Genomic DNA, 25,149 nt, shown 5'->3' with positions numbered 1-25,149 from the left:
GCGTCACACCATTAAAGTTAACACACACACACACACACACACATATATATATATATATAGTAACTTCAGGGCTTGACTGACATGTTTCATCTTGTGGGACTTTTTTTTTTTTATTTTAACTTTGCTTCAAACTATTTGTTAAACGTTTCTTCGTCTGTCCTCGTTCAAAATATACTCTGAATAAACCATTTGACATAAAAAGCTCAATTTGTCCCCCCCCCCCGTAACGACTTGAATTAAAACAACTCGTTTAAAAGAAGTGACGTTCGTGTTCCCTTGAGGATGAACCCTTCAGCATCTGGACTTCATCCAACACTTTGAGTCATCAACAAATACCTGCAACGCTGATGATGATCACATGCCCTTCATGTGTTTATTATCATGCTCAGTTCAAGGTCAACAGGTTTTAGTGTGTGTGTGTGTGTGTATTATATTAAATACAGGCTAATATACTTTACGTGCTACTTTCTTTTCTATATTGAAGCTGTCGTCGGTGTCTTTTATTCCAGTAGTCCTTGCGACACATGATGCACTAATGGAAACGTTACTATTACAGGAGGCACATGGAGGTGAATGATGGATGCGAGCAGGTGGAGCGGCTGACGGAGAGTAAGAGGAAGCGTTTTCACTGTTTTCTCTCATTTTATTGGAGGCGGAAGGTAAGACACACATTTCACTTTAGTTTTCTCAGACCTGGCAACCCGTGATGAGCATATTCAGCAGATCCCAGGAGCAGAAGAGGGGGGAAAGGGATGTGACACACACACACACACACACACACACACACACACACACACACACACACACACACACACACACACACAGGATGTGTGAAACAGACACAACCAAGGGAAGGGAAAAGGACATCCTCAGGCATTATGGGTTTCAACTACAGTTGGTGACATTTCCTTGGCAAAACAATCTGGGGTGGATGTTTGTTTCCAGCTGTGTGTCTTTTTTATTTTTTTCGGACTCCCGTTCTGTTCCAAAGGGACCCGACTGCTTCTCTTTCTATTCGCGTCATTAACGCTTCAAGGCTCGTTGTGTTCCCGATCACATCGACGCAGCTCAAAAGCACCCGAGGGGCCGTCAGTGAAGTGTGATTGGCCGACAGCGACATGGCGTTTTTACCTGAGTGTTTGCACATCGACACACCTCGTGACCCCGAATAAACACACTTCTAACGGCTTCTTCCTCCGTCCAGCCGCTGTCGAACACCAACTGGAGGGAAACAATGTGCTGCCTACCAGTCACATGTCGGTGGGGCTAATGTTGATTTAATATATATACATTATAAATATTTGATCAACTTTAGAAACCAAAAGCAAGAGACGTTTAGCTTAGCATAGCAATAAAGGACTAGGAAATAGCTAGCCCAGCTAACCAATCAATATGCCTCATATCATGGTTTGGGGGAGTTCTCCATTCTGATTGGCTGAAGGGCTCAGTTGCTAGCTTCATTAAAAAAAAAAAAAAGTGCCTCATCCTCTGAACACCACCAGGAGGCGACTGCAACACACGGTACAAGTTACACATCGCTCACATTCGCTTCACGTTGCCTCATCTCTTCATAAAAGTATTTAGTGATTTCGGGGGGCGATTGATAGCTAGCTAGCCTTGTTGTTAAACAAACTGTCAAATTATATTTACCGTTTGTAAACCGCAGCCGGCGCTTTGGACTTTTAATCGAGCTAGCGTGTCGTTGCGTTGCAGCGTTTCCATTGCAGAAGAACCTCAGGGGATGATAATGATTGTTCTGGGAATCAGCAAGACCTCCGGAGTGTTGTGACAAACTTTAGATTTTGGTTACAAAATGCGTTAAAACGTTATTTTCTTCTTTGGCAAGTGGTGTAAGCAGGATAACGCTCTCGTCAGGCATTATCTCTTGATAATGAACACCTCGTCGGGGCATTATCTCTTGATAATGAACACCTCGTCGGGCATTATTTCTTACTGCGCCTGGCCAAGAACCAGTCTGGAACGTAACCCTCCGTAAGAACCACAATCTGGTTGTTTTTGCAAGATGTAACGCGTTGGTTAGCTGTAGAGAAACCGGCATGCGCATTTTGTTTTGGGTGGACAGATAGATTCCCATGGTTTCTAGTGCTAAGCTAAGCTAAGCTAAGCTAAGCTAAGCTAAGCTAAGCGCCTCCCGTCTCTCAGACGCGATAGCGACCTTCTCACCTAACTGTCCGAAGCGACTCACTCTTGCAGCTCAAAAGGCTTGTCTTTCATAAATAAGACTACATCGCTGTAGTGATGTCATTCATTCATAATCACATGTTTTTGGTAAAAGAAAGGTTTTATACTAATTTTCACTAGTAAAAGAGATTTTAATGACTATTTAACGACATATTTTAGTGGGTGGGGGGGGGATATTTAGTTGTAAATCATCTTACAAACAGACTTTGTTGTTCCACAGATGTGACTGACGGGGCCTTAAAGAGGGGATCTGATTATACAACGCAAGCAAACTGGAGTCCTCAGTTCACTTTATGAGAAGCTTTTTTTTCTTTCTTTTACGAGTTCTTTTTCATTACAAAAATAGTTTAAACCCAAGTTTAAAAGAGTGCGTGGTAAAGCTGACTTCTCGGAGCCGTAACCGTGCTCAGGCTTTTCATTACAGCGGACATCTTCAGAGGGTTAGGGGGGTTAGGGGGGGAGGGGGGGTGTTGACGTTTGGAGCCAGACTCCACGTTTTAAGGCATAAAGGGCACCGGGTTTTAACGGTATCTCTGATTGATTTTTCAGTGCCTGACGTGGCCGCTGACTGAGGTTTCTGCGGAGAAATGAGGAAAAATCAGAGCTTTAAAAGCTCACACACACACAGCTTTCAAGTGTATGTCAAGTAAAATAAGCCCCTCCCCCCCCCCACACACACAAAAAACTGAGTGTAATTGTAAGACTGGATGGGCTCCTGGTCGAGGCACTGTTTGAAAAGAACAGGGAGACGGACGCCAGAGTGGGCGGATCACAGCCCAGCACCTTTTTTTTCTTTTTTGCTGCAAGTGAGACAATAAATAGGATAAAAACACGAATCTTTGGGACGTTTGATTTTAAGATGAGTACCGGCGTTTGTTTCCGTGAACAAAAAGATGGCAGAGAGCTATGTCAGCTATACACACACACACACACACACACACACACACGCACGCACACACACGCATCCCCGTGAGCTGCAGGACAGACAACGAAAGGCCTCGGCGCACATTGTAAGCATGTACATATACCATCCACGCACACGCACACGTAAAGAGGTTTAGTGTCTGATTTCTCTTGTAGCTGGAGTTGAGCGGGCCTGATATTGGAATAGAATATAAACAAAAATGGCCGCGCGTACATCAAAAGGAGAGAGAGAGAAAAAGAAATAACAAAGAAACAATTCAAGTTCTCTGACGCCGATATCAGTGTACAAAGTATAAAGTACCTGCATATGTGATACATGACATATAGGTCAGCTATAAAATTAAAATAAAATAAAAATAAAAAAAGCCCCCTGAAAAGAGAGTGCTCTCTCACGTGGAGAGCCGAGAGAACTGTCTGCCGTGAGGGGGAGCTTATCTTCCCGGGCCGTTCAGAAAATGCACCAACAGTTTTTTTTTTTTTGTGTGGCTTATTTCAGTGTCTGGAATTTGTAGAGAATCCCAGAGAAACCAAAAAAGGCAAGAGCGTGAGCAGCCGCGACCACGCGTCCCCGGCCCCCCTCCTTCCCTTTCCCTGTGCTTTGCGTTGGGGTTTTGTCTTTGTTTTGTTTTTTGTTCCTCCTCCTTTTCGAGGTCGTCCCCCCCCCCCGGCTCGGCTCAGCTCAGCGCCTTGTGTCGGCCTCCGCAGCAGCCGCACCTGAGCCCCGCCCGGTGGCAAGCGTGGAGAGGCGGGTAGAGGCAGAGGCAGGGCGCCACCAGGGACAGGCCGAGCAGAGCCAACCAGCGCGAGCCGAGTCGGCCTCCTCCCCCCCCGCCGCCCTCGCCTCCGTCGCAGGAGCAAGGGTCCGAGTAGTCCCCCTCTGGGTCGGACATGCAGTGGTAGAGCATGGTGTCCGCCAGCCACATGCAGCTGACCCGCCGGACGCACGCGCGCACGGGGTCCGGCGCGTCGTGGCACCGGCCCCTCCGGTTGTCGGAGACGTAAAACGCCCCGCCGCAGTGCTCGCACTGAGCGCGCTCCAACCCCCCGTCCTCCTTCCGCCCCTTGCCGTTGGCGCACGGCGAGGAGCTCGGGAGGAAGGAGCGCGGCTGGGCGGAGACCACCGAGGAGAAGCCCGGGTGGTACGAGCCGCCGGGGCCCTTGTTGACCAAGGGTCCGAGGGCGGGGTCGGAGTCCGAGGGCGACAGCGGGTAGGTGTAGTCGTGCTTCTGCGCCTCCGTCTTGGCGAAGTGGACGTAGGAGTCGGAGTCGTCCACCTGGAGGAACGTGTCGCGCACCGTGGCGTGCCGGTAGTCCTCGTAGCCCTTGAGCCAGGGGGGGTCCGACGGGCGGCCATAGTGGCGCTCGCTGGTCCGCTCCCAGCTGCGCTCCCGGGGGTTGATGCGGACGATTTCCTCGTCCTCCTGGAAGGTGACGTGACGGGGAAGCCGAGACAACGGCTGAAGGGAAAAGACGGAAGGAAACTTAAAGCACGAGTAAAGCAACAACAACAACAACAACTGAATTCTCTCCCACTCCTGGCGTCGCAGGGCGCTACAACCGGACGTTCTTTTTGTCTCACCTGGTCCATGAAGTAGTGGTCTGAGAGCCGGTAGGGGTCGTGGAGGTCGTGGCGATGTCCCAGCATGCACCTGTGTCTCTGCGGAAGGGGCGAGGACTCGAGCGGCTGCAGAGAGCTCTCCAGCTTCTGGGAGGAGTTGGACGAGCTGTCTGTGGTGTTCTGAGGACACAAACAAACACAGGATGCCGTCTGAACGCTGCTCTCCGATTGGACGCGCCGGACAAACGGGGGACGCCGTTATTGGACAAACAAAAAACAGGAAGCCCCCTCGGCGCAGCTCTGAGTGGGGAAAACAGGAAGCGTGAGTTTTGTTTTTTTGGAACTCTTATAAACAACATCTGCCATAAAACATCTGCAGCGGTCACGAAGAAAACATCCCAGTTATCAAACTAAAAGTCAAATGAGGCGCAGGGTGGACAAAATATTAGAAACATCTCAGTGTAAGTCAATAACAGCACAACCCGCAGCCTACAATGATCCATTGTGAGCGTTATCACTTTAATGAAGGTGGAATTTAAATTTACATTTGTTTTAACGAAGTGCACGGAATGAAAAAAACTATAAATAAAACAAAATGACATCTTCAAATTAATCGTTTTGGCTGACCAACAATCTGGAACCAAAGAGAGAGTTTAACTAACTAATTAGAGATTTCTGTTTCTTTTTCTGAACTAAAGAAATACAAAAACAATCCACGCAGACTCATTTGATTCCAGCTGTTCAAATGTTCTCTTCAACTTTTAAATAAAAAGGGAAAAAGGGCGCGTTGAAGTGCTCTCGAGCAAGACGCTGAACCACAGCCGTGCTAGCCCAGTTAGCACGTAGCATCGTGGCATTGCTCACGTGTCACATGTTCACCGTCTTAGTGGAGCTCGTTAGCGTGAAAGACAGCCGAGCGGACGCCGATGGGAGTTCCTCACAAAGTATTGGACAGATTTAAATGTGGACGAGTTTTTATTTTTGGGGCAATTTTGCATGAAAGGTCAGAAAGCGAACGTCGTACCAATCCATCTGGTGGATGTTGAGAGATTTTACAAATAAAATGTCACCGAAAAATGTCCGCATCCGCCACGGAGGGGGTCAGCGAGAAGCTCCTGACTCTTTAGACACGCGTCATCCGATCGCCGCCGTGTTACGAGAGTCAAAACAAAAAGAACGGCGTTTAATCCCCCTCGCAGCGCCCTCGCCAACCGACCTGCAATCGAGCCAAACGGAACCATGTTTGTTGTGGCGGCTCATTGTCGGGTAACACATCCCCCCCCCCCCCCCCCCCCCCCCCCAGAAACACTTCCTCAAACTTTATGAAGCTGACAAAATCTGGCACAAAGTCTGCCTACCTGTCTGCCTGTCTGCCTGCCTTCCTCCCTGTCTGCCTACCTGTCTGCCTGTCTGTCTGCCTTCCTCCCTGCCTGTCTGTCTCCCTGTCTGCCTTCCTCCCTCCCTGCCTGTCTGCCTGCCTTCCTCCCTGTCTGCCTACCTGTCTGCCTGTCTGTCTGCCTTCCTCCCTGCCTGTCTGTCTCCCTGTCTGCCTTCCTCCCTGTCTGCCTACCTGTCTGCCTGTCTGCCTGCCTTCCTCCCTGTCTGCCTACCTGTCTGCCTGTCTGTCTGCCTTCCTCCCTGCCTGTCTGTCTCCCTGTCTGCCTTCCTCCCTCCCTGCCTGTCTGCCTGCCTTCCTCCCTGCCTGTCTGCCTGTCTGTCTCCCTGTCTGCCTTCCTCCCTCCCTGCCTGTCTGCCTGCCTCCCTCCCTCCCTGCCTGTCTGTCTGTCTGCCTGTCTCTCCCCATTATATCCTGCTCCCCACATGGATACCCGCCATGCTGAGAATTTCCCCCCAGCTTTCATACAAAGCTCTCCGAGCAGCCGGCCAAAAATAACATAACATGCTGCCTCCGCTCCGGGGCCCCGCCCCCCTGGAGAAGACATTACCGGGAGTAGTGTTGGGGGGTGGGGGGGGAATGCGGTTTCAAACCAGTCCCACTCCGGCCTCCACGGCTGCAACTAATTCAAAACACAGCCCAGAGAGGGAGAGAGAGGATATTTCTGGTCATCCTCCCTCTGTATGTTGCGTGCCAAGGCTGGGCAGAGGGCATTTCAAGTTATTTTTTGACACGACACACGTCCCGACTCAAAAGCTTCGGGAGGACTCATCCTTCAACGGGCCGTCTCGCTACCCGGGGGGACGAGCCCAGAAGAGCCCAGAAGAGCCCAGAAGAGCCCAGAATCACCTTGCTGGCTCTGCCTTGTTGTGAATGAAGCCAAAAATAGAGACGAGGTTGGGTTGGGTTAAGTTTAGGTGAACGAGGAATCATTTAGGGAAGTATGTCCATCCTAGAACCTCTCTCATTCACCCTCTCTTTCTTTCTTTATCACACACACACACACACACACACACACACACACACACACACACACACACACACACACACACACACACACACACACACACACACACACACACACACACACACACACACACACACACACACACACACACACACACTATTCTAGAGATATCTGTGATTTCAAGTTGTTTGACCTCTCCTGTTCCTTTTGACCCCCGACCCTGAAACGGGGGCTCCTACTTCCTCTCCTCCAGAGCAAAGACGCATCCTTGTGGTGTGTTCAAGTGCACATTTAAAAAATCCGACACGATGAGACAACAGTTTGAGCCTTTTGTTTGTTTCTAGTTTCAGGTCCATTAGCGCTAAGTAAAATGACGCCGTTTGCACTTTAAAATAGAAACGCGGAGGCTTACTCACTATTTGTTATTATTTCGAGCTCAAGAAGTGAGCAGATTATTATTCTTTTGGGTGAATATGGCAGTTTCTTCAGCAGCCCCCGTGTGTTTGTATGCGTCTCTGTGGTGGCTGTACACTCCCAGCAGAGCACCTATTAGTCTTGGCCCTTACAGACAGCTCGAGTCAAAGATGAACCACGAGGCACTTCCTCTCGTAAATCACCAGCCCGGCACTAAGCTGGGAAACAGCTGCTGGTTTGGTGGCGGCTCGCTCTTCTTTTCTTTTCTTTTTTTTCAACTGGGGGGGGGGAGGGGGGGGGGGTCGCTAGGAGAGAGAGGTTGTGGGATACAGGAAGTGACCTTGTGACCCTGCCTGCTGCTCCTGGTGTCAGATTACAGAGTGTGTGTGTGTGTGTGGGGGGGAGGAGGAGGTCCTCCATGCTAAGTTAAGGTAGAGAGGCCCTGACACACACACACACACACACACACACACACACAGGTATATGTGACGAGGGGGGAGCTGAGGGGCCGAGGAGGAAATCTTTCTGCTACCTGTGCGGAACGTAGACGTGCTACACGGTTTGCTGCGCTTCGGGGGGGGGGGGGAGGGGCTTCAAAAGGATGACGAAATAACTAAATCATTGTAAAGAGTCTGAATTCATGCTGCGATGAGCAAACCACTTTAGAAAGGGCCGTTTTCTGAATGGAGTTCGGCTTGATCGAGGCTACGCTACGCTACGCTACGCTACGCTACGCTACGCTAGGCTAATATTGTGGCTGCTCCATCGGCACGGAAAGATCTCGACAGCAATGTTCATAAAATATACATTCGTACAGATAGTTCCGTATAGTTTTGGTCTCCTACAAGTTCCATGATAGAACTTTAATCCACCCGGACTCGCGTGGACGAGGGTCTGAGGGTCTGAGGGTACGAGGGTTTGAGGGTCTGAGGGTACGAGGGTCTGAGGGTCTGAGGGTACGAGGGTTTGAGGGTCTGAGGGTACGAGGGTACGAGGGTTTGAGGGTCTGAGGGTACGAGGGTTTGAGGGTCTGAGGGTACGAGGGTCTGAGGGTTTGAGGCAGTGAACAAGTCGGAGCTGAAGTATGAAATACACGATGGGAACTGAGGGGAACGCGCTTACGGTGAAGACGTCGTCGTCGCCCAGCTCGCCCTCGTTCTGGAGTGCTGTAGAGGAGGTCGTGGAGCCTGCGGGGAACACAGAAAACATCCTTTTAATTTAAAGGGGAACCGACACGTTACTGGACGGATGATCACCAATGTGCCGTCACTCAAACCTCAGAGCTCACGGCTCGGTTACGTCAGTAAACGACCTCGTGACGGTCAATTCGTTTGTAAAATAGACATTTTGAGTTCAGATTTTGCAGCCTGGGCATATTTTTAACCAGATATTCAACCTTCGTTTGCATTAAAGTGCGTTCTCGACAGTCTTTATTTACGGGGCTTGTTCACACGCAATAAAGTAGTCCGTAAGCATTACATACGAGTTTACAGTTAATCACGATCTCTGCTCGGCGTTGTGGAGGTCGGTTTATGGCGTTTTTTTTGCCGGTTGCGTTTCGGAGAATGATGCAACGGACGTAATAAACTCCCCGTACCTTCTGCCAAGTCCTCGATGGCTTTCCGAACCCCTCGTTCGAACGCTCTGGCGTCCGCTGGGCTCTGGAAGGACAGGCCGCACTTCCTGTCCTCCACCTTCCAGTGGTGAAACGTGGGCGTGGCTATGGTGTACACGAGGTCCTTCCTCAGCGGACAGTCCAGAATCACCTGTTTTGAGGAAGAACGACACGCAAGTGATCCGTTTCTTATCCTTTAAATGAACTGAAAAGACGCTCTTTGGCACGCGCGTCACCTGTTTGTCTCGCAGCCGCTCGCCGCGGATGAGGAACTGGGAGCAGCCGGAGGTCGGCAAGGGCGCCAGCAGGCGGCACACGCCGACCCAGCTCAGAGCGCCCCCGTCCTGGGCCAGCCAGCCGCCGCTCGAGTCGTCCCGCGTCATCACCACCGCTTTCACACGCACGATGTAGCTGTCACTGCAGAGGAGAGAGAGGGTTGGTTTTATATTCAGCTATCCAATATAGAAACATATTATTATGGACTTTATTCTGACCTCAGTCAAAAGGTTGATTGGCACGCACGATAAAATCTGGTGGGTAGTTTCCACATCCCGAGTGCAACCCGCAGAATTTCCTTTTTTTTCTTTCTTACCCGAGCGTCTCATTTCTATCTGTTATCTCAACAATGTGACGTGAGCCGAAGAAGAAGAGCACATCTTCCTCACACTGGGTTAACGTGTGTGTGTGTGTGTGTGACTTATCTGGTAAGATTCAGAGAAACAAACGACCACTGACAAACTAAATATACATCTACTAATATATAAAGAATTTACACCTAAAGAGAAATCCACCCATGAAACCAGAAGACAAATGCTTTTAATAAATAAAAACCCTCTTTCCGCTCGCCCTGCAGACTTGAATCCTAATCTCCCGGCGTGTTGATGAGTTTATTTTAGCGCTGGATTCACACGGTGGCAGAATGTTGGAGGGCGTCTCTCAAAGTCACGACTCTGCCCGCCGCCGCCGACACACACACACACACACACACACACACACACACACACACACACACTTTAATGTAAATGTGGCCGCGCGTTTTTCTGGATCCACCGAGAAGAGAGCTTCATCACCAGATGCTCATTTCATGAACGAGAGAACGGCAACTTCATATGCGCTTTAATAACAGACGTATATATTAACACACTCTCATATTGTTTGTTTGTTTATCGTATTCTATTGTACGTAGTCGTATTTTTATTTTAAATTAAGCCACGCACCGATCACCAAACTCCATTTCACTTTTATATTTCTCAAATCAAATATATGTAAGAAATGTGGCTGTTTTAGTGGATTCACAACATGCATTAGTTGATCTAGAATTGATTTGAGTGACATGTTCATATACATGCGACTTCCTCCTCTTTTGAAATGCTGGATTCAGTAAATCAGGAATATAATGAATCATGCTGCCTTACGTCTCAGACTCGGGTTTCCACACACACACACACATAACTGCAGTAATTTTATTAATTTTCAAAGTCAGTTGATTTTTCTTCATAAAAGAAAAGATCAGATTATGCAAACTGCCTCTTTTATCTGTGAACTGCACCGACGCCAACAACTATTACGAGCTGCAGCCTTCAGTCATGTGGTCATCTTTGTTAAAAGAGCTTTTTAAATGTTTTAAAACTTGACCGGCATTACTGCATAAGCAACTTGAAATGTCTTACGTCGTTTTAACTTTTTAAAATCTGTTGTTTGTGAAACAAGAGATTTTACATCTCAATGTGAGCAATAAAAAGGATTTCGTAAACGAACACATTGTTATTCAAACAGAAGTGTGAGGTTTTTAACGTCGTCGTAAACATCTCAACAAAAACCAGCCATTTGAAACCCGGCGCCCGTGGGAGTTTATTTGTATTTATTTATTTATTTTTAATCGCCATTTTGTTGCATTTCATAGATTTATTATCGATCGTCTCAGTGGACTAAAGTTGAGTCTCTGCAGCCGGTGTGGGACTCGAACACGAGACCGGAGGGTAAAATACGAGACAGCCTGGAAGCGTCAGCGTGACAGACGCCAGCCTCAATGAGCACGGTCACCATCACGAGAATGATCCCACAATAACTGTGTGTGTGTGTGTGTGTGTGTGTGTGTGTGTGTGTGTGTGTGTGTGTGTGTGTGTGTGTGTGTGTGTGTGTGGGAGGGATAAAGAAAGAAAGAGAGGGTGAATGAGAGAGGTATATAATTAGCTTACGGACAGTCCCGGGGATTTGATGGACACACACACACACACACACACACACAGACAGACACACACACACAAGTGGCAAAACTGGTTCACCAGCTCCCGCCCACACACATTCATAAAACTGACTGAATGACGGACAGCAGACAAACATCGCACCGAAAAGCAACTCAATATTCTCCTCCAGTGTTTGAGCCCTTTTGCACACACACACACACACACACACACACACACACACACACACACACGGAGGATTGAAACTGTCTTTTGGGGCGAGTGGTGCCCTCAGTTTTGTAGGCAGGCGTCGTGTCATTCATCAAACCGCGATGGGCGGAGCCTACTAGTCATTCATGTCCTATTCAGCCACGTGGGAAACTTGAATGGCTACAAAAGAATTAATGGGAACTCAGAATGTCAGATCTATTTATAATTCCTTGGCCACGTCTTCATCGACTAATCGGTCGCTTTGGTCTTTTTATGCTCTTTTTTTTTTTGTTCATGCTTGATGAATTACCTTCTTTTTAAATTTTTACAGATCTGTCTTTTAGATAAACGACATCCGACGAGGTTTAGACAGCCGAGCCCTCGTGATGAGTTCATGACCACTTCATCTGACAGCAACCACTAAGGCTCTGGTTCTAAACCACTAAGGCTCTGGTTCTAAACCTTTAAGGCTCTGGTTCTAAACCACTAAGGCTCTGGTTCTAAACCTTTAAGGCTCTGGTTCTAAACCTTTAAGGCTCTGGTTCTAAACCACCAAGGCTCTGGTTCTAAACCACCAAGGCTCTGGTTCTAAACCTTTAAGGCTCTGGTTCTAATCCACCAAGGCTCTGGTTCTAAACCACCAAGGCTCTGGTTCTAAACCACCAAGGCTCTGGTTCTAAACCTTTAAGGCTCTGGTTCTAAACCTTCAAGGCTCTGGTTCTAATCCATTAAGGCTCTGGTTCTAAACCATTAAGGCTCTGGTTCTAAACCACTAAGGCTCTGGTTCTAAACCTTTAAGGCTCTGGTTCTAAACCTTTAAGGCTCTGGTTCTAAACCACTAAGGCTCTGGTTCTAAACCTTTAAGGCTCTGGTTCTAAACCTTTAAGGCTCTGGTTCTAAACCACCAAGGCTCTGGTTCTAAACCACCAAGGCTCTGGTTCTAAACCACTAAGGCTCTGGTTCTAAACCACTAAGGCTCTGGTTCTAAACCTTTAAGGCTCTGGTTCTAAACCACCAAGGCTCTGGTTCTAATCCACTAAGGCTCTGGTTCTAAACCACCAAGGCTCTGGTTCTAAACCACTAAGGCTCTGGTTCTAAACCACTAAGGCTCTGGTTCTAAACCTTTAAGGCTCTGGTTCTAAACCACCAAGGCTCTGGTTCTAATCCACTAAGGCTCTGGTTCTAAACCAATAAGGCTCTGGTTCTAAACCACTAAGGCTCTGGTTCTAAACCACTAAGGCTATGGTTCTAAACCACCAAGGCTCTGGTTCTAATCCACTAAGGCCCTGGTTCTAAACCACCAAGGCTCTGGTTCTAAACCATTAAGGCTCTGGTTCTAAACCACTAAGGCTCTGGTTCTAAACCTTTAAGGCTCTGGTTCTAAACCACTAAGGCTCTGGTTCTAAACCTTTAAGGCTCTGGTTCTAAACCACTAAGGCTCTGGTTCTAATCCACTAAGGCTCTGGTTCTAAACCACTAAGGCTCTGGTTCTAAACCATTAAGGCTCTGGTTCTAAACCACTTAAGGCTCTGGTTCTAAACCTTTAAGGCTCTGGTTCTAAACCTTTAAGGCTCTGGTTCTAAACCACTAAGGCTCTGGTTCTAAACCACTAAGGCTCTGGTTCTAAACCATTAAGGCTCTGGTTCTAAACCACTAAGGCTCTGGTTCTAAACCACTAAGGCTCTGGTTCTAAACCACTAAGGCTCTGGTTCTAAACCATTAAGGCTCTGGTTCTAAACCACTAAGGCTCTGGTTCTAAACCATTAAGGCTCTGGTTCTAAACCACTAAGGCTCTGGTTCTAAACCACTAAGGCTCTGGTTCTAAACCACCAAGGCTCTGGTTCTAAACCTTTAAGGCTCTGGTTCTAAACCACTAAGGCTCTGGTTCTAAACCTTTAAGGCTCTGGTTCTAAACCACTAAGGCTCTGGTTCTAAACCATTAAGGCTCTGGTTCTAAACCACTAAGGCTCTGGTTCTAAACCATTAAGGCTCTGGTTCTAAACCATTAAGGCTCTGGTTCTAAACCTTTAAGGCTCTGGTTCTAAACCATTAAGGCTCTGGTTCTAAACCATTAAGGCTCTGGTTCTAAACCATTAAGGCTCTGGTTCTAAACCACTAAGGCTCTGGTTCTAAACCACTAAGGCTCTGGTTCTAAACCACTAAGGCTCTGGTTCTAAACCATTAAGGCTCTGGTTCTAAACCTTCAAGGCTCCGTTCTCACACTGAAACACAAAGTGATTTGTGATATGAGGGCGCGTGCTTTTTGAAAAGGAAGGCGAAATGAACCCGTCACATTTCAGGCTCGTCTTGTGACCCGCATTCAACCCACAGACCTGTAATCTGTGGTTGGAACACACACACACACACACACACACACAAACACACACACACAGACAGTTGTTTCCGTCTGCACGAATGTGGCACACGGTACAGATGCTAAAAATATAAATAAAAGGACTGTGAAGTCCACCTTAAGAGAAGGCGGTTGAAACGCAACTTTATTCATTTCCATCAACGTTTTGTACATTTTATTTTGTCAATTCATGCAACAGTCTTTTCAAAATAAAAGTCCCTCTTCACAGTAAACTCCTGAACTAGATTTTAGGAAACAAAACAACGTGGTTTGCTTAGTTAGGTTTTAATAAAAGATGGTAAAATATTTAGTTAGGTTCAGGAAAAGATCGTGAAATGCTTAGTTAGGTTTAATAAAAGATTGTAATAAGCACAGAAGTTATGTGACGAATAAATAAATAAATAGACAGCGACTTCTCGTTTCACAGGAGAACAAACAACTGGCTGTAAGACCAGTTGTTTGTTTGTTTGTTTTCAGCACGTCCAGATCTTCTCCCACCAGTTTTCTCGCAGCCTTTATACTTCCTGGTTCACGTTATTACGTACGATTCAACCGGGTAGGCGTCGTCCGAGAGCGGCCCGATCCGCTGCATGGCCTCAACGTGGCCGACTGCGTGGCTCAGCTAATGGACTCTGAGCGGAGGTTTCCTCGGTTCACCGCTCAGTTTGACGCTTCCTCTCCTTATGCTTTTATATTCGTACGTCCCGGTCCACACCGCGCAAACAAGCCCGTGTCATGGTGGAGGAAATGAGCCGTGGGTGGAGGACACACCTGCTGAGCGCCTGCCAAGCCACACCAGCCGCGCCGTCAATGAACGTGCCACATTCTGTACGTAATTACTATGGAGAGAGCCGGAATAGAAGAACTCTAGTGCGTTCTCTTCCAGAGCACGACGCGATTAGGAGCGCCGCCCGGTGAGCCGGACGCTGCCGATACCTGTCGAGCAATAAAACGGTAAAAAGAAGAGAGAAAAAAGGCCTGGAATCCAGCTCATGTGTAGGGAGATAAAAAAGGGCCAGTGAGGGCAGCCCGGCCGTGTGTGATAAGGGCGGCTACACTTCCTCTGATAAGGAAAGACTGGCCGCACCCCTACACACACACACACACACACACACACACACACACACACACACACACACACACACACACACACACACACACACACACACACACACACACACACACACACACACACACACACACACACACACACACACACACACACACACACACACACACACACACACACACACACACACACACACACACACACACACACACACACACACACACACACACACATCAGTGTTTCATGACACATGCTGACACATGCAGTGCAGACGTAAAGGTTATTAAAGGTCGTTTATCTTGTTTCTACGGCACGTCTTGCGTTGAATTGTCGGTAAAATTAATTACACTGATTGGCTGTTCAGCTGAAGCCAATTATTGGACTTTCACCCGATCTCTTTGATCTTTAATTGACTTCCTGATTATTTAAATAATTAAAATAATTACTTTGAAATTGTCTTTCTACACTTTCATTTCCATCTCCTTGTTACAAACAGTTTCTTCACATACAGTATAAAATATATAAAATATACTATAAACTTTTCCATTGCCTGAAAACTGCAATTGTGTGGAGATTTGTATTATATCATTATTACGATTGAAAAAAAACAACTATCAATAGTGTTGATGAAAATGTGTGAAAGGATAATAAATTGGATTTCTTAACAGATTTTGACACCGCAAAGTAAATTGTGTAAAGAAATTATGCATTTTGTGACATTCTTAAATTTTCTTTTCGGCTTTCATTCATATTTTAATTTCCCTCCGAGGACGTAAAGGAGGGAGAGCGAGAAAGAGAGAGAATATGGGGTGAAGAGAGTTCATTCACAACTATTGATCTCGGAGGCTCCTGAGGGGAAGTTCGGCTTCCTGTCGATCAGCTGCGGTTAATAAATGGAAAGCCCCCCAGACTCAGGCGGCTGGTGTGAGGACAACAAACCAGTTCACACCTCAGAGTTACTTTCTTTGTCTGACAAGTCTGAATGGGAGCAACGCCTTTATGCAACGACTCGTATCCTCTCGTGCATGAAGACTCGTATCCTCTCGTGCATAAAGACTCGTATCCTCTCGTGGATAAAGACTCGTATTCTCTCGTGCATAAAGACTTGTATCCTCTCGTGGATAAAGACTTGCATACAGACTTGTATCCTCTCGTGCATAAAGACTCGTATCCTCTCGTGCATAAAGACTCGTATCCTCTCGTGCATAAAGACTTGCATACAGACTTGTATCCTCTCGTGCATAAAGACTTGCATACAGACTTGTATCCTCTCGTGCATAAAGACTCGTATCCTCTCGTGCATAAAGACTCGTATCCTCTCGTGCATAAAGACTTGCATACAGACTTGTATCCTCTCGTGCATAAAGACTTGCATACAGACTTGTATCCTCTCGTGCATAAAGACTTGTATCCTCTCGTGCATAAAGACTTGCATACAGACTTGTATCCTCTCGTGCTTAAAGACTTGTATCCTCTCGTGCATAAAGACTTGCATACAGACTTGTATCCTCTCGTGCATAAAGACTTGCATACAGACTTGCATCCTCTCGTGCATTAAGACTCGTATCCTCTCGTGCATAAAGACTCGTATCCTCTGGTGCATAAAGACTTGCATAAAGACTTGTATCCTCTCGTGCATAAAGACTTGCATACAGACTTGCATCCTCTCGTGCATTAAGACTCGTATCCTCTCGTGCATAAAGACTCGTATCCTCTCGTGCATAAAGACTCGTATCCTCTCGTGCATAAAGACTTGTATCCTCTCGTGCATAAAGACTTGCATACAGACTTGCATCCTCTCGTGCATTAAGACTCGTATCCTCTCGTGCATAAAGACTCGTATCCTCTCGTGCATAAAGACTCGTATCCTCTCGTGCATAAAGACTTGTATCCTCTGGTGCATAAAGACTCCCATCCTCTCGTGCATAAAGACTTGTATCCTCTCGTGCATAAAGACTTGTTTCCTCTCGTGCATAAAGACTCCCATCCTCTCGTGCATAAAGACTTGTATCCTCTGGTGCATAAAGACTCGTATCCTCTGGTGCATAAAGACTTCCATCCTCTCGTGCATTAAGACTCGCATCCTCTCGTGCATAAAGACTCGTATCCTCTGGTGCATAAAGACTTGCATCCTCTCGTGCATTAAGACTTGCATCCTCTCGTGCATAAAGACTTGTATCCTCTCGTGCATAAAGACTTGCATACAGACTTGTATCCTCTCGTGCATAAAGACTTGGATACAGACTTGTATCCTCTCGTGCATAAAGACTCGTATCCTCTCGTGCATAAAGACTTGCATCCTCTCGTGCATAAAGACTTGCATCCTCTCGTGCATAAAGACTCGTATCCTCTCGTGCATAAAGACTTGTATCCTCTCGTGCATAAAGACTTGCATCCTCTCGTGCATAAAGACTTGTATCCTCTCGTGCATAAAGACTTGTATCCTCTCGTGCATAAAGACTCGTATCCTCTCGTGCATAAAGACTTGCATCCTCTCGTGCTTAAAGACTTGTATCCTCTCGTGCATAAAGACTTGCATACAGACTTGTATCCTCTCGTGCATAAAGACTTGCATACAGACTTCTTGTATCTTCTCGTGCATACAGACTTGTATCCTCTCGTGCATAAAGACTTGCATCCTCTCGTGCATAAAGACTTGCATCCTCTCGTGCATAAAGACTTGTATCCTCTCGTGCATAAAGACTTGCATCCTCTCGTGCATAAAGACTTGCATACAGACTTGCATCCTCTCGTGCATAAAGACTTGCATACAGACTTGTATCCTCTCGTGCATAAAGACTTGCATCCTCTCGTGCATAAAGACTTGTATCCTCTCGTGCATAAAGACTTGCATACAGACTTGTATCCTCTTGTGCATAAAGACTTGTATCCTCTCGTGCATAAAGACTTGTATCCTCTCGTGCATAAAGACTTGTTTCCTCTCGTGCATAAAGACTTGTATCCTCTCGTGCATAAAGACTTGTATCCTCTCGTGCATAAAGACTCGTATCCTCTCGTGCATAAAGACTCCCATCCTCTCGTGCATAAAGACTCGTATCCTCTCGTGCATAAAGACTCCCATCCTCTCGTGCATAAAGACTCGTATCCTCATGTGCATAAAGACTTGCATCCTCTCGTGCATAAAGACTCGCATCCTCGTGTGCATAGAGACTTGCATCCTCTCGTGCATAAAGACTCGTATCCTCATGTGCATAAAGACTTGTATCCTCTCGTGCATAAAGACTCGCATCCTCGTGTGCATAGAGACTTGCATCCTCTCGTGCATAAAGACTCGCATCCTCTCGTGCATAAAGACTTGTATCCTCTCGTGCATAAAGACTCGTATCCTCTCGTGCATAAAGACTTGCATACAGACTTGTATCCTCTCGTGCATAAAGACTTGCATCCTCGTGTATAAAGACTTGTATCCTCTCGTGCATAAAGACTTGCATACAGACTTGTATCCTCTCGTGCATAAAGACTCGCATCCTCGTGTATAAAGACTTGTATCCTCTCGTGCATAAAGACTTGCATACAGACTTGTATCCTCTCGTGCATAAAGACTCGCATCCTCGTGTATAAAGACTTGTATCCTCTCGTGCATAAAGACTTGCATCCTCTCGTGCATAAAGACTTGCATCCTCTCGTGCATAAAGACTTGTATCCTCTCGTGCATACAGACTTGTATCCTCTCGTGCATAAAAACTCGTGTCCTCTGGGATCAAGCGGAAGTGACGAGGGGCTTTTCTAACGGGCGACCTCGGGCTGTTTGATCAGGTAATCTCTGTTTTACATAAACTGTCAGACGTGGATGGTTTTATCTCGTACGGGGATGACCTGTGGTCTGGCTCCGGGGCCCCAAACCAACTGACATCTATCATCTATTTGCATAGTGAACACTATAGGACTGTTCTGTGCGAAATGATTATGTCCATCTTTTTAGAAAATACATTTAAACTTTTTTCACGCAGCCACCACTGGAATCTAATTCTACGAATAGCATAATACTATTATTATTATTATTGCTGCTAGATCTTTAGCTGTAACTGTAAGACATTAAAGTTATTAAATGAAGATTCAAACTATAACCAACCCCACAATGTAAAAATGTACCATTGGCGATGTTATAAACACCATCGCCCAGACCGCCTCGCCCCGAGTTCCACGGACGATCTCGTCAACACAAGCGGACGCATCACCACACGCACACACTGCGCGTGTGTCATCCAGGTACACTGATGACATCACGGTGATGACACGATGATGTCATCCAGGTATGCTGATGACACACGGAGAGATGAACCCGAGCCGGTTCATTCACTGGAGCGCTGAAAAGAATTTGAGTCTTCAATAGCCAGCAGTGTTGTGTACTCTGTGTGACAAGGCAGGGACACACACACGCGCACACTGAGCGAAGTGAATGAAAACTCAAGCTATTAGAATCTTGTTCTTCCAGTCAGCTGATGAGCAGAGATTAGTTATAAACATTTTTTAAAAAGAGGCAAACAATCCGAGGCCATTGTTTGGTCTCCGGATATAAACAGCTCGGGCCGTTATATAAAGACTCCGGATAGCAACCAGTGATGAGCTGCTCCGTAAAACACAGGAAACACTGTGAACAAGGATCTGTTCCACGCGTGTGTGTGTGTGTGTGTGTGTATACACACACACACACACACACACACACACACACACACACACACACACACACACACACACACACACACACACACACACACACACACACACACACACACACACACACACACACACACACACACACACACACACACACACACACACACACACACACACACACACACACACAGAGATAGAAGGGGGGAAGAAATGCAAAGGAAGTTAATTTGTGGGCACGGCGTATGGATCCATGTGTGTCACATGATACGTTAAATATCATGTGCTGGACATAATCGGTTATTCAGGTACTACGGGTCTATTTTTGTTCTTTCTCCGCGCTGTTTTCTCTCCTTGAAATAATTTGGCCTAAAATAGAGTAAGCTGCTGAGGATCTCTCTCTCTCTCTCTCTCTAGTATTTACATTTAGGTCCTCTTCTTACGGTATATATGCAAATACCGTTTGCACTTGTGACCTCAATGGACCAGAATGCAATGCGGCTCCAGCAGTCTCCCTTTTTTGGAGTACAGAAGAAAAACAAAAAGGCCCTCTTGAGCCTGTATTGCGATCAGGTGAATGCAACACATCCAGCTCCACTGGCTTAGTGTTGAATTGTGGGAAATGTAGGAAACCAGGAGGCAGTCACATTTACGTCTCAAGTTGTTGCACTCGAGCCCTAAACTTTGAGTTTCTGGTCCAAAACCAGTAAAGAAAATGTCCTCCTCGACAATGTAATGCCATTTGCGTCTCCAACTGGGCTTTTGATGACCCGAGTAGTTTTTGTACGTCGACGAAATCTTTCTTTCTTTGAGTATCAAGGCAAGAGGCTCAAGTCCAAGTAAAGTCACGCGTCGTCTTCGTCGGTGTTAAAGTCCGCGTCGAGTTGCAAATCTTTCGCGATTTCGTCGAGCCGAGTCATCACATCTGTGAGTCATGTGACCCCGAGTCCACGGCTCTGAAATCATATCTTTTAAAAATCGCGCATGTTCGTGAATTCCACACCTTTTATTTTTTTTTAAATGCTACCGACGTAGAAACAAATGGTGTGTGTGTGTGTGTGTGTGTGTGTGTGTGTGTGTGTGAGTGAGTGTGTGAGTGAGTGTGTGAGTGCGTGTGTGTGTGTGTGGAACAGAACGGTCCGGCAGAGGGAACACGCAGCCTCGCTGCCGTTTCATCTGGTGATGAGCGCCGGTCTCTTCGGGGATGGATTATATTTCGTTGCTACGTTGACCTTAGCTGAATGTCACCGGGCATCTCCTGTCCAATACTGACTGTGCACATGCTGACCCTGCAGCAGCGCACACCGGATCGATACATCGAGTGTGTGTGTGTGTGTGTGTGTGATCTCGTACTTCTATAAAAAGTGATGAATGTCCTCAGAAGGCTCGGACAAAGAGGCGCTAAATTGAGGACGTGCCGGTTGAAGCCGCAGGTTAGTTCAGGTCATGGGAGTCATACAAAAAGGCCCTCACAAACAATGTGTGTGTGTGTGTGTGTGTGTGTGTGTGTGTGCCGGACACATCCAAATCTGATTGGTCCCTGGAGCAGGTGAGGCATTCAAGTGTGCATCATCAGAGGAAGAAAAAGTCCACTTCAGACACACAATAAAACCCCTCGAGGTTGTGAAACATCTGACCTGTGACGCATTTAAAACAATCAAGAGGAAACGCCACATTGCTGCACCTCTTACCACGACACACACAAAAGGGTATAACAAGGCGTGTCTTTTATTTCCCCAACCTGCCTCGATCCGATAACGGGCATTCATTTCTGATAAGAAAGCCGCGACACACACACACAAAGTGGCAGATAACGCCGCACAATGATTCAATTCGTCCCGGTTAATAAAGACAATTAAACGTCTTTTTTTTTTCTGTGACGCACCCGCACCAAAAGAGGGGTTCCGGTCGAGATTTTCGCAATACGCGCGCGACGAAATGTTGAAATTCACGGCGCAACGCGAGAAAGAATCGCGGTAAATGAAGCTGAAATGCATCTAAACTACAGTATAATAAAATTACAGTAACACACCTTTTCTTTGGTGAAGCCACACAGATCAATACATCTCAAAATACTCCTTTTCACTGTTAGCTGTCCGCATTCAGCAGGTCAATGAGGTGCACATTAAATACACCGACTAGTGCATTTTCAGGGGAGCAAAGTCCGGATAGAGACGGGTTTCTTGTCTACAAACGTTACCAGACGTGCAATTCAAGGGGAGAAAACCGCTTCGGGCCGCACCAACCGGAAAAGAAAGCAGCTGGAATTTTGTTTAATATTCCAAGCGGGGTCGTGCGCCTTCGATTAAAGCGAGCTCGCTATAGTGAATCCTACCAATGACGGACAGGCAGCCCGCTCGCCGACTGTGGACCGAGTTCATCCGTGACCTCCTGGACCGAACCGGTGTTGTTTGAGTTCAGCCGTGAATCAGTGTGTTCGGAACCACCGGGACCCCAATCTGCCTCTTTAAATGGCCTTGAACCATCGTCTTGCTTCTTTTCTATCCTCGAAGATATATATATATATATTTTTTTAAAAGACTGCGTGGTGATGTCACACAGAAACGTGTCTATAAACCAGTCCTGCATATTAGCAACAGAGAATAATTTAGATAAATGTCTACCATTTATTAAACTTCCAATTTGCCAAAGATTTCAGTTTATAAGTTTTCTTAAAAAGGTCTATGATGCAGACTAAAATGCATTGCTATGTAAAGAAAGAAAAATAAGTGTTTTTATTTCAACACGTTCTTTTAAAAGTACATTATCATGAGGACAAAACAACTTTTGTTTTCTTAGCGGAAGTCAGTCACCCATCACGTGGTGGGCGTGGCCCAATTTGCACACACACACACACACACACACACACACACACACCACGACGTGTGAAAAGAACCTCACCACTAACGGCCCTTTACCCCCCCCCCTCCATGAGACCGGGGGACAGACACACACACGCGCCCGGCTTCATGGAGCCCAGTGCGGCCACCGGGGCATGAATGGGGACGCAGGCTGAAGGTTAGAGGGCTTTTCTTTTTTTATGAATGAGTCGGCGTCACGCCACAGCAGCGCAAACACCCCCCCCCCCCCCCCCCCCCCCGGTGCCCTTCGCCCTTCCACCAAGAGACCTGCAGGCGTTCCTCCCCGTGTTCGCCCGACAGACACGAGTTGTGGATATAAAGTGCACAAATAATACAAATTAATGAAACTGGGAGCCGATCATTGAAATGCTTGTGGCTTGTCTGCGCGTTTTCATTCGAGCCTTTAATAAAATAAAATAAAATAAAAGCTAGATTGTTTTTTGTTTGTTGTTGCAGCGACTCCCACGGCGGTCTCTGCCCGGTGGTCCGTTTCCGTGTTCGGTGCACCGGAGCCACGTTACCGCGACGCGCCGCGTGGAGCTCACGGAGCTCTGCCTCCATAAAGGGCCTATATACACGCGGGGGTGCCGGCCACACCGCGCTGGCCTGCGCGTTACCGCGGAGCTCCAGTCACCAGCAGCACGAGCCGAATAGACGGACGTGCGCGCGTGCGCGTGTCTTTTCTCTTTCATTCGGATGGATTATTTCCTCCACGAGACGAGTCGTCGTTCTGCGATCGCTGTTTTCGGTATTTTTATGAATGGAGCCCGGTGGGTTATGCAAATGAGGGCGATTGAGAAAGAGATGGCGGATGAGGCATATCGGATATCTCATATCCTGTGAGACTTCCCCACCTCCCTCCCTCCCTCCTCCCCACCTCCCCTCTCCCTCCCTCCCTCCCTCCTCCCTTCTCCCGTTCGGTTGGAAGCAAACACAGATGTGGCCAAATAACGACGCGACATTGCCTCTCTGTACGCGCCGTCGGCTGCTTCTTCTTCTCCTCCTCCTCCTCCTCCTCTCCCCCCCCTCTCTCTCTTTTTCTCTCTCTTTTTTACCGAGCTCACGCGCAAACGAGAGGCGCGTGAGCTCGTGTATTTATAAAAGGTGTAAACTTCGGGGCGTGTTTAGAGTTCGGAAGTTCCGCTGCAACAGGGCCTGCTGCTCTCTCTCTCTCTCTCTCTCTCTCTCTCGGATCCTTTCACAAAATGTTTCCGATCCACCCACGCGCACCCTCCTCCCCTCCTCTCCTCCCCTCCTCCCCTCCTCCTCGAGACTAGTCTGTACACCAAGCTGGGTGAAAAAAGAAAAGCCACCGCGCTGTCAATGCATTACTTCACAGCAGCATCAAGCACCGACTGGAAGTGGAAATAAATGCAGAAAACACCCGTGAAAACGCAGCTTTGTCAGGGGGGGGGGATCCAGCAAGTTGGCCCGACCATCTCCAACTTGTAGGCACTTAGAAGGGAGAGAGGAGGGGGGGGGGCAGATCTGTGAGCCACGGTAGTACTTACTCGTTTGGGTGTGTTTCTTCTATCATTTTCTCGTTTCACCTCGGGTAGAGTACCGCGGCGGTTGCAGACTTTTCGCTCGTCATTCTTCCACCGAGGCGCCGCCGATCCGGTCCCCGATTCCGCATAAATTCCCCTCTTTTTGTGCGCCTTTTGTGCGAAGTGTCGGGGCTCTCCGGGCTCGTGCCTCCTCCGTCTTCCTTTTTTCCTCACTTTTCTCTCTCTCGCGCTTTTCTCTCTCGCGCTCGCTCTCTCTCTCTCTTTCTCTCCCCCTTTCTGCCCCTGGAGCCACACCGTTTCTTCGGGCTTTTTTTTTTTTTTTGCCTTTCTGGATCGCGAAATGTCCGATAGAACTTTAACGGCCCATCGCCTCCGGTGTGGAAACGTAAGCCATATAAAGACAGTTTTAGTAGCCGATTCCAGCTCTTCTCCTTCGCTGTAACAACTCCACCACCCTCCCACCCCCAAACACACGGACACACACACTCACGCACGCACACACTCCCGTGTTTTAAGTCCCGACGCGCAGGTTCTGTCACCGACGACTCGGGTTCCAGCTGTGCGTAAAGAAGCCGAAGCGCGTCGTCGCCGTTGTTACCGAGGGGTGGCCCCGCTAGAGCCCCATCTCTCTCTACTCCATGTTGGATTGCAGGCAGCCGAGCAGCTCCAACGACGCGCCGGGGGAGGGAGGAGAGGGGGAGGAGGGTGTGCAGGGCGGAAGCGGTGACGTCGGTCTACATTTTGGTGGAGGGCCCACGAGCCGGAGGGGCCCTTGATAAACGACCCTCCCTCCTTCCCTCCCTCCTTCCCTCCCTCCTTCCCTCCCTCCTTCCTCCTTTTTCCCTTCTCCGGATCCTTGATTTCAAATCCCGACATGTCACCTTTGTTCTCCGTGGAAATCTTCAAAGTTCCTATTATGACGTTTGATGTATTCCAGGTAATAAAGAAAAAATACCTCGCGTTATTTTTAATTATATAGGTTAAAATGACAAATAGTACACTGTAAAAAAAATAAATATATATATACATTTATATATATATATATATATATATATATATTATACATTTATATATTTAATTATATAGGTTAAAATGACAAATAGCACACTGTAATATATATATATATATATATATATATATATATATATATATATATATAAATAAAATATAGATTGCATGACCGTTTCAATAAATGACTTGAAGAAGAAAAAGAACAAAGTTCACGTGTGTTGAAAGAAAACAGATTAAAGGGCG

General features: G+C 47.2%; 1 protein-coding gene across 1 annotated transcript; it reads right to left on the bottom strand.

The window, feature by feature from the left end:
- Positions 1 to 3,003: 3,003 nt before the first annotated feature.
- Positions 3,004 to 24,604, bottom strand: LOC117743771 (sprouty-related, EVH1 domain-containing protein 2-like). Its single transcript, XM_034551611.1, has 6 exons — positions 23,899 to 24,604; positions 9,313 to 9,493; positions 9,059 to 9,227; positions 8,584 to 8,648; positions 4,706 to 4,864; positions 3,004 to 4,583 (listed from the first exon to the last, which is right to left on the bottom strand). Exons 1-6 carry the CDS (start codon positions 23,922 to 23,924, stop codon positions 3,801 to 3,803), a joined length of 1,383 nt encoding a protein of 460 aa, XP_034407502.1. The 5' UTR covers positions 23,925 to 24,604; the 3' UTR covers positions 3,004 to 3,800.
- Between the last annotated feature and the right edge of the window lie 545 nt (positions 24,605 to 25,149).

Source organism: Cyclopterus lumpus, chromosome 15, assembly GCF_009769545.1.
Source record: "Cyclopterus lumpus isolate fCycLum1 chromosome 15, fCycLum1.pri, whole genome shotgun sequence".
NCBI lineage: Eukaryota > Metazoa > Chordata > Actinopteri > Perciformes > Cyclopteridae > Cyclopterus > Cyclopterus lumpus.
Note: the sequence above shows the minus strand (reverse complement) of the source record. Positions and strands in the feature narration are given on the sequence as shown.

Bases quoted from the DNA above. Each gene is read 5' to 3' on its own strand.
- LOC117743771 (XM_034551611.1), bottom strand. From the start codon at position 23,924: ATGATAGAAGAAACACACCCAAACGA. The intron at 9,494-23,898 runs GTAAGTACTACC...TCTCCTCTGCAG, and splicing joins GAAGAAACACACCCAAACGA to TGACAGCTACATCGTGCGTG. The intron at 9,228-9,312 runs GTGACGCGCGTG...TCCTCAAAACAG, and splicing joins AGCGGCTGCGAGACAAACAG to GTGATTCTGGACTGTCCGCT.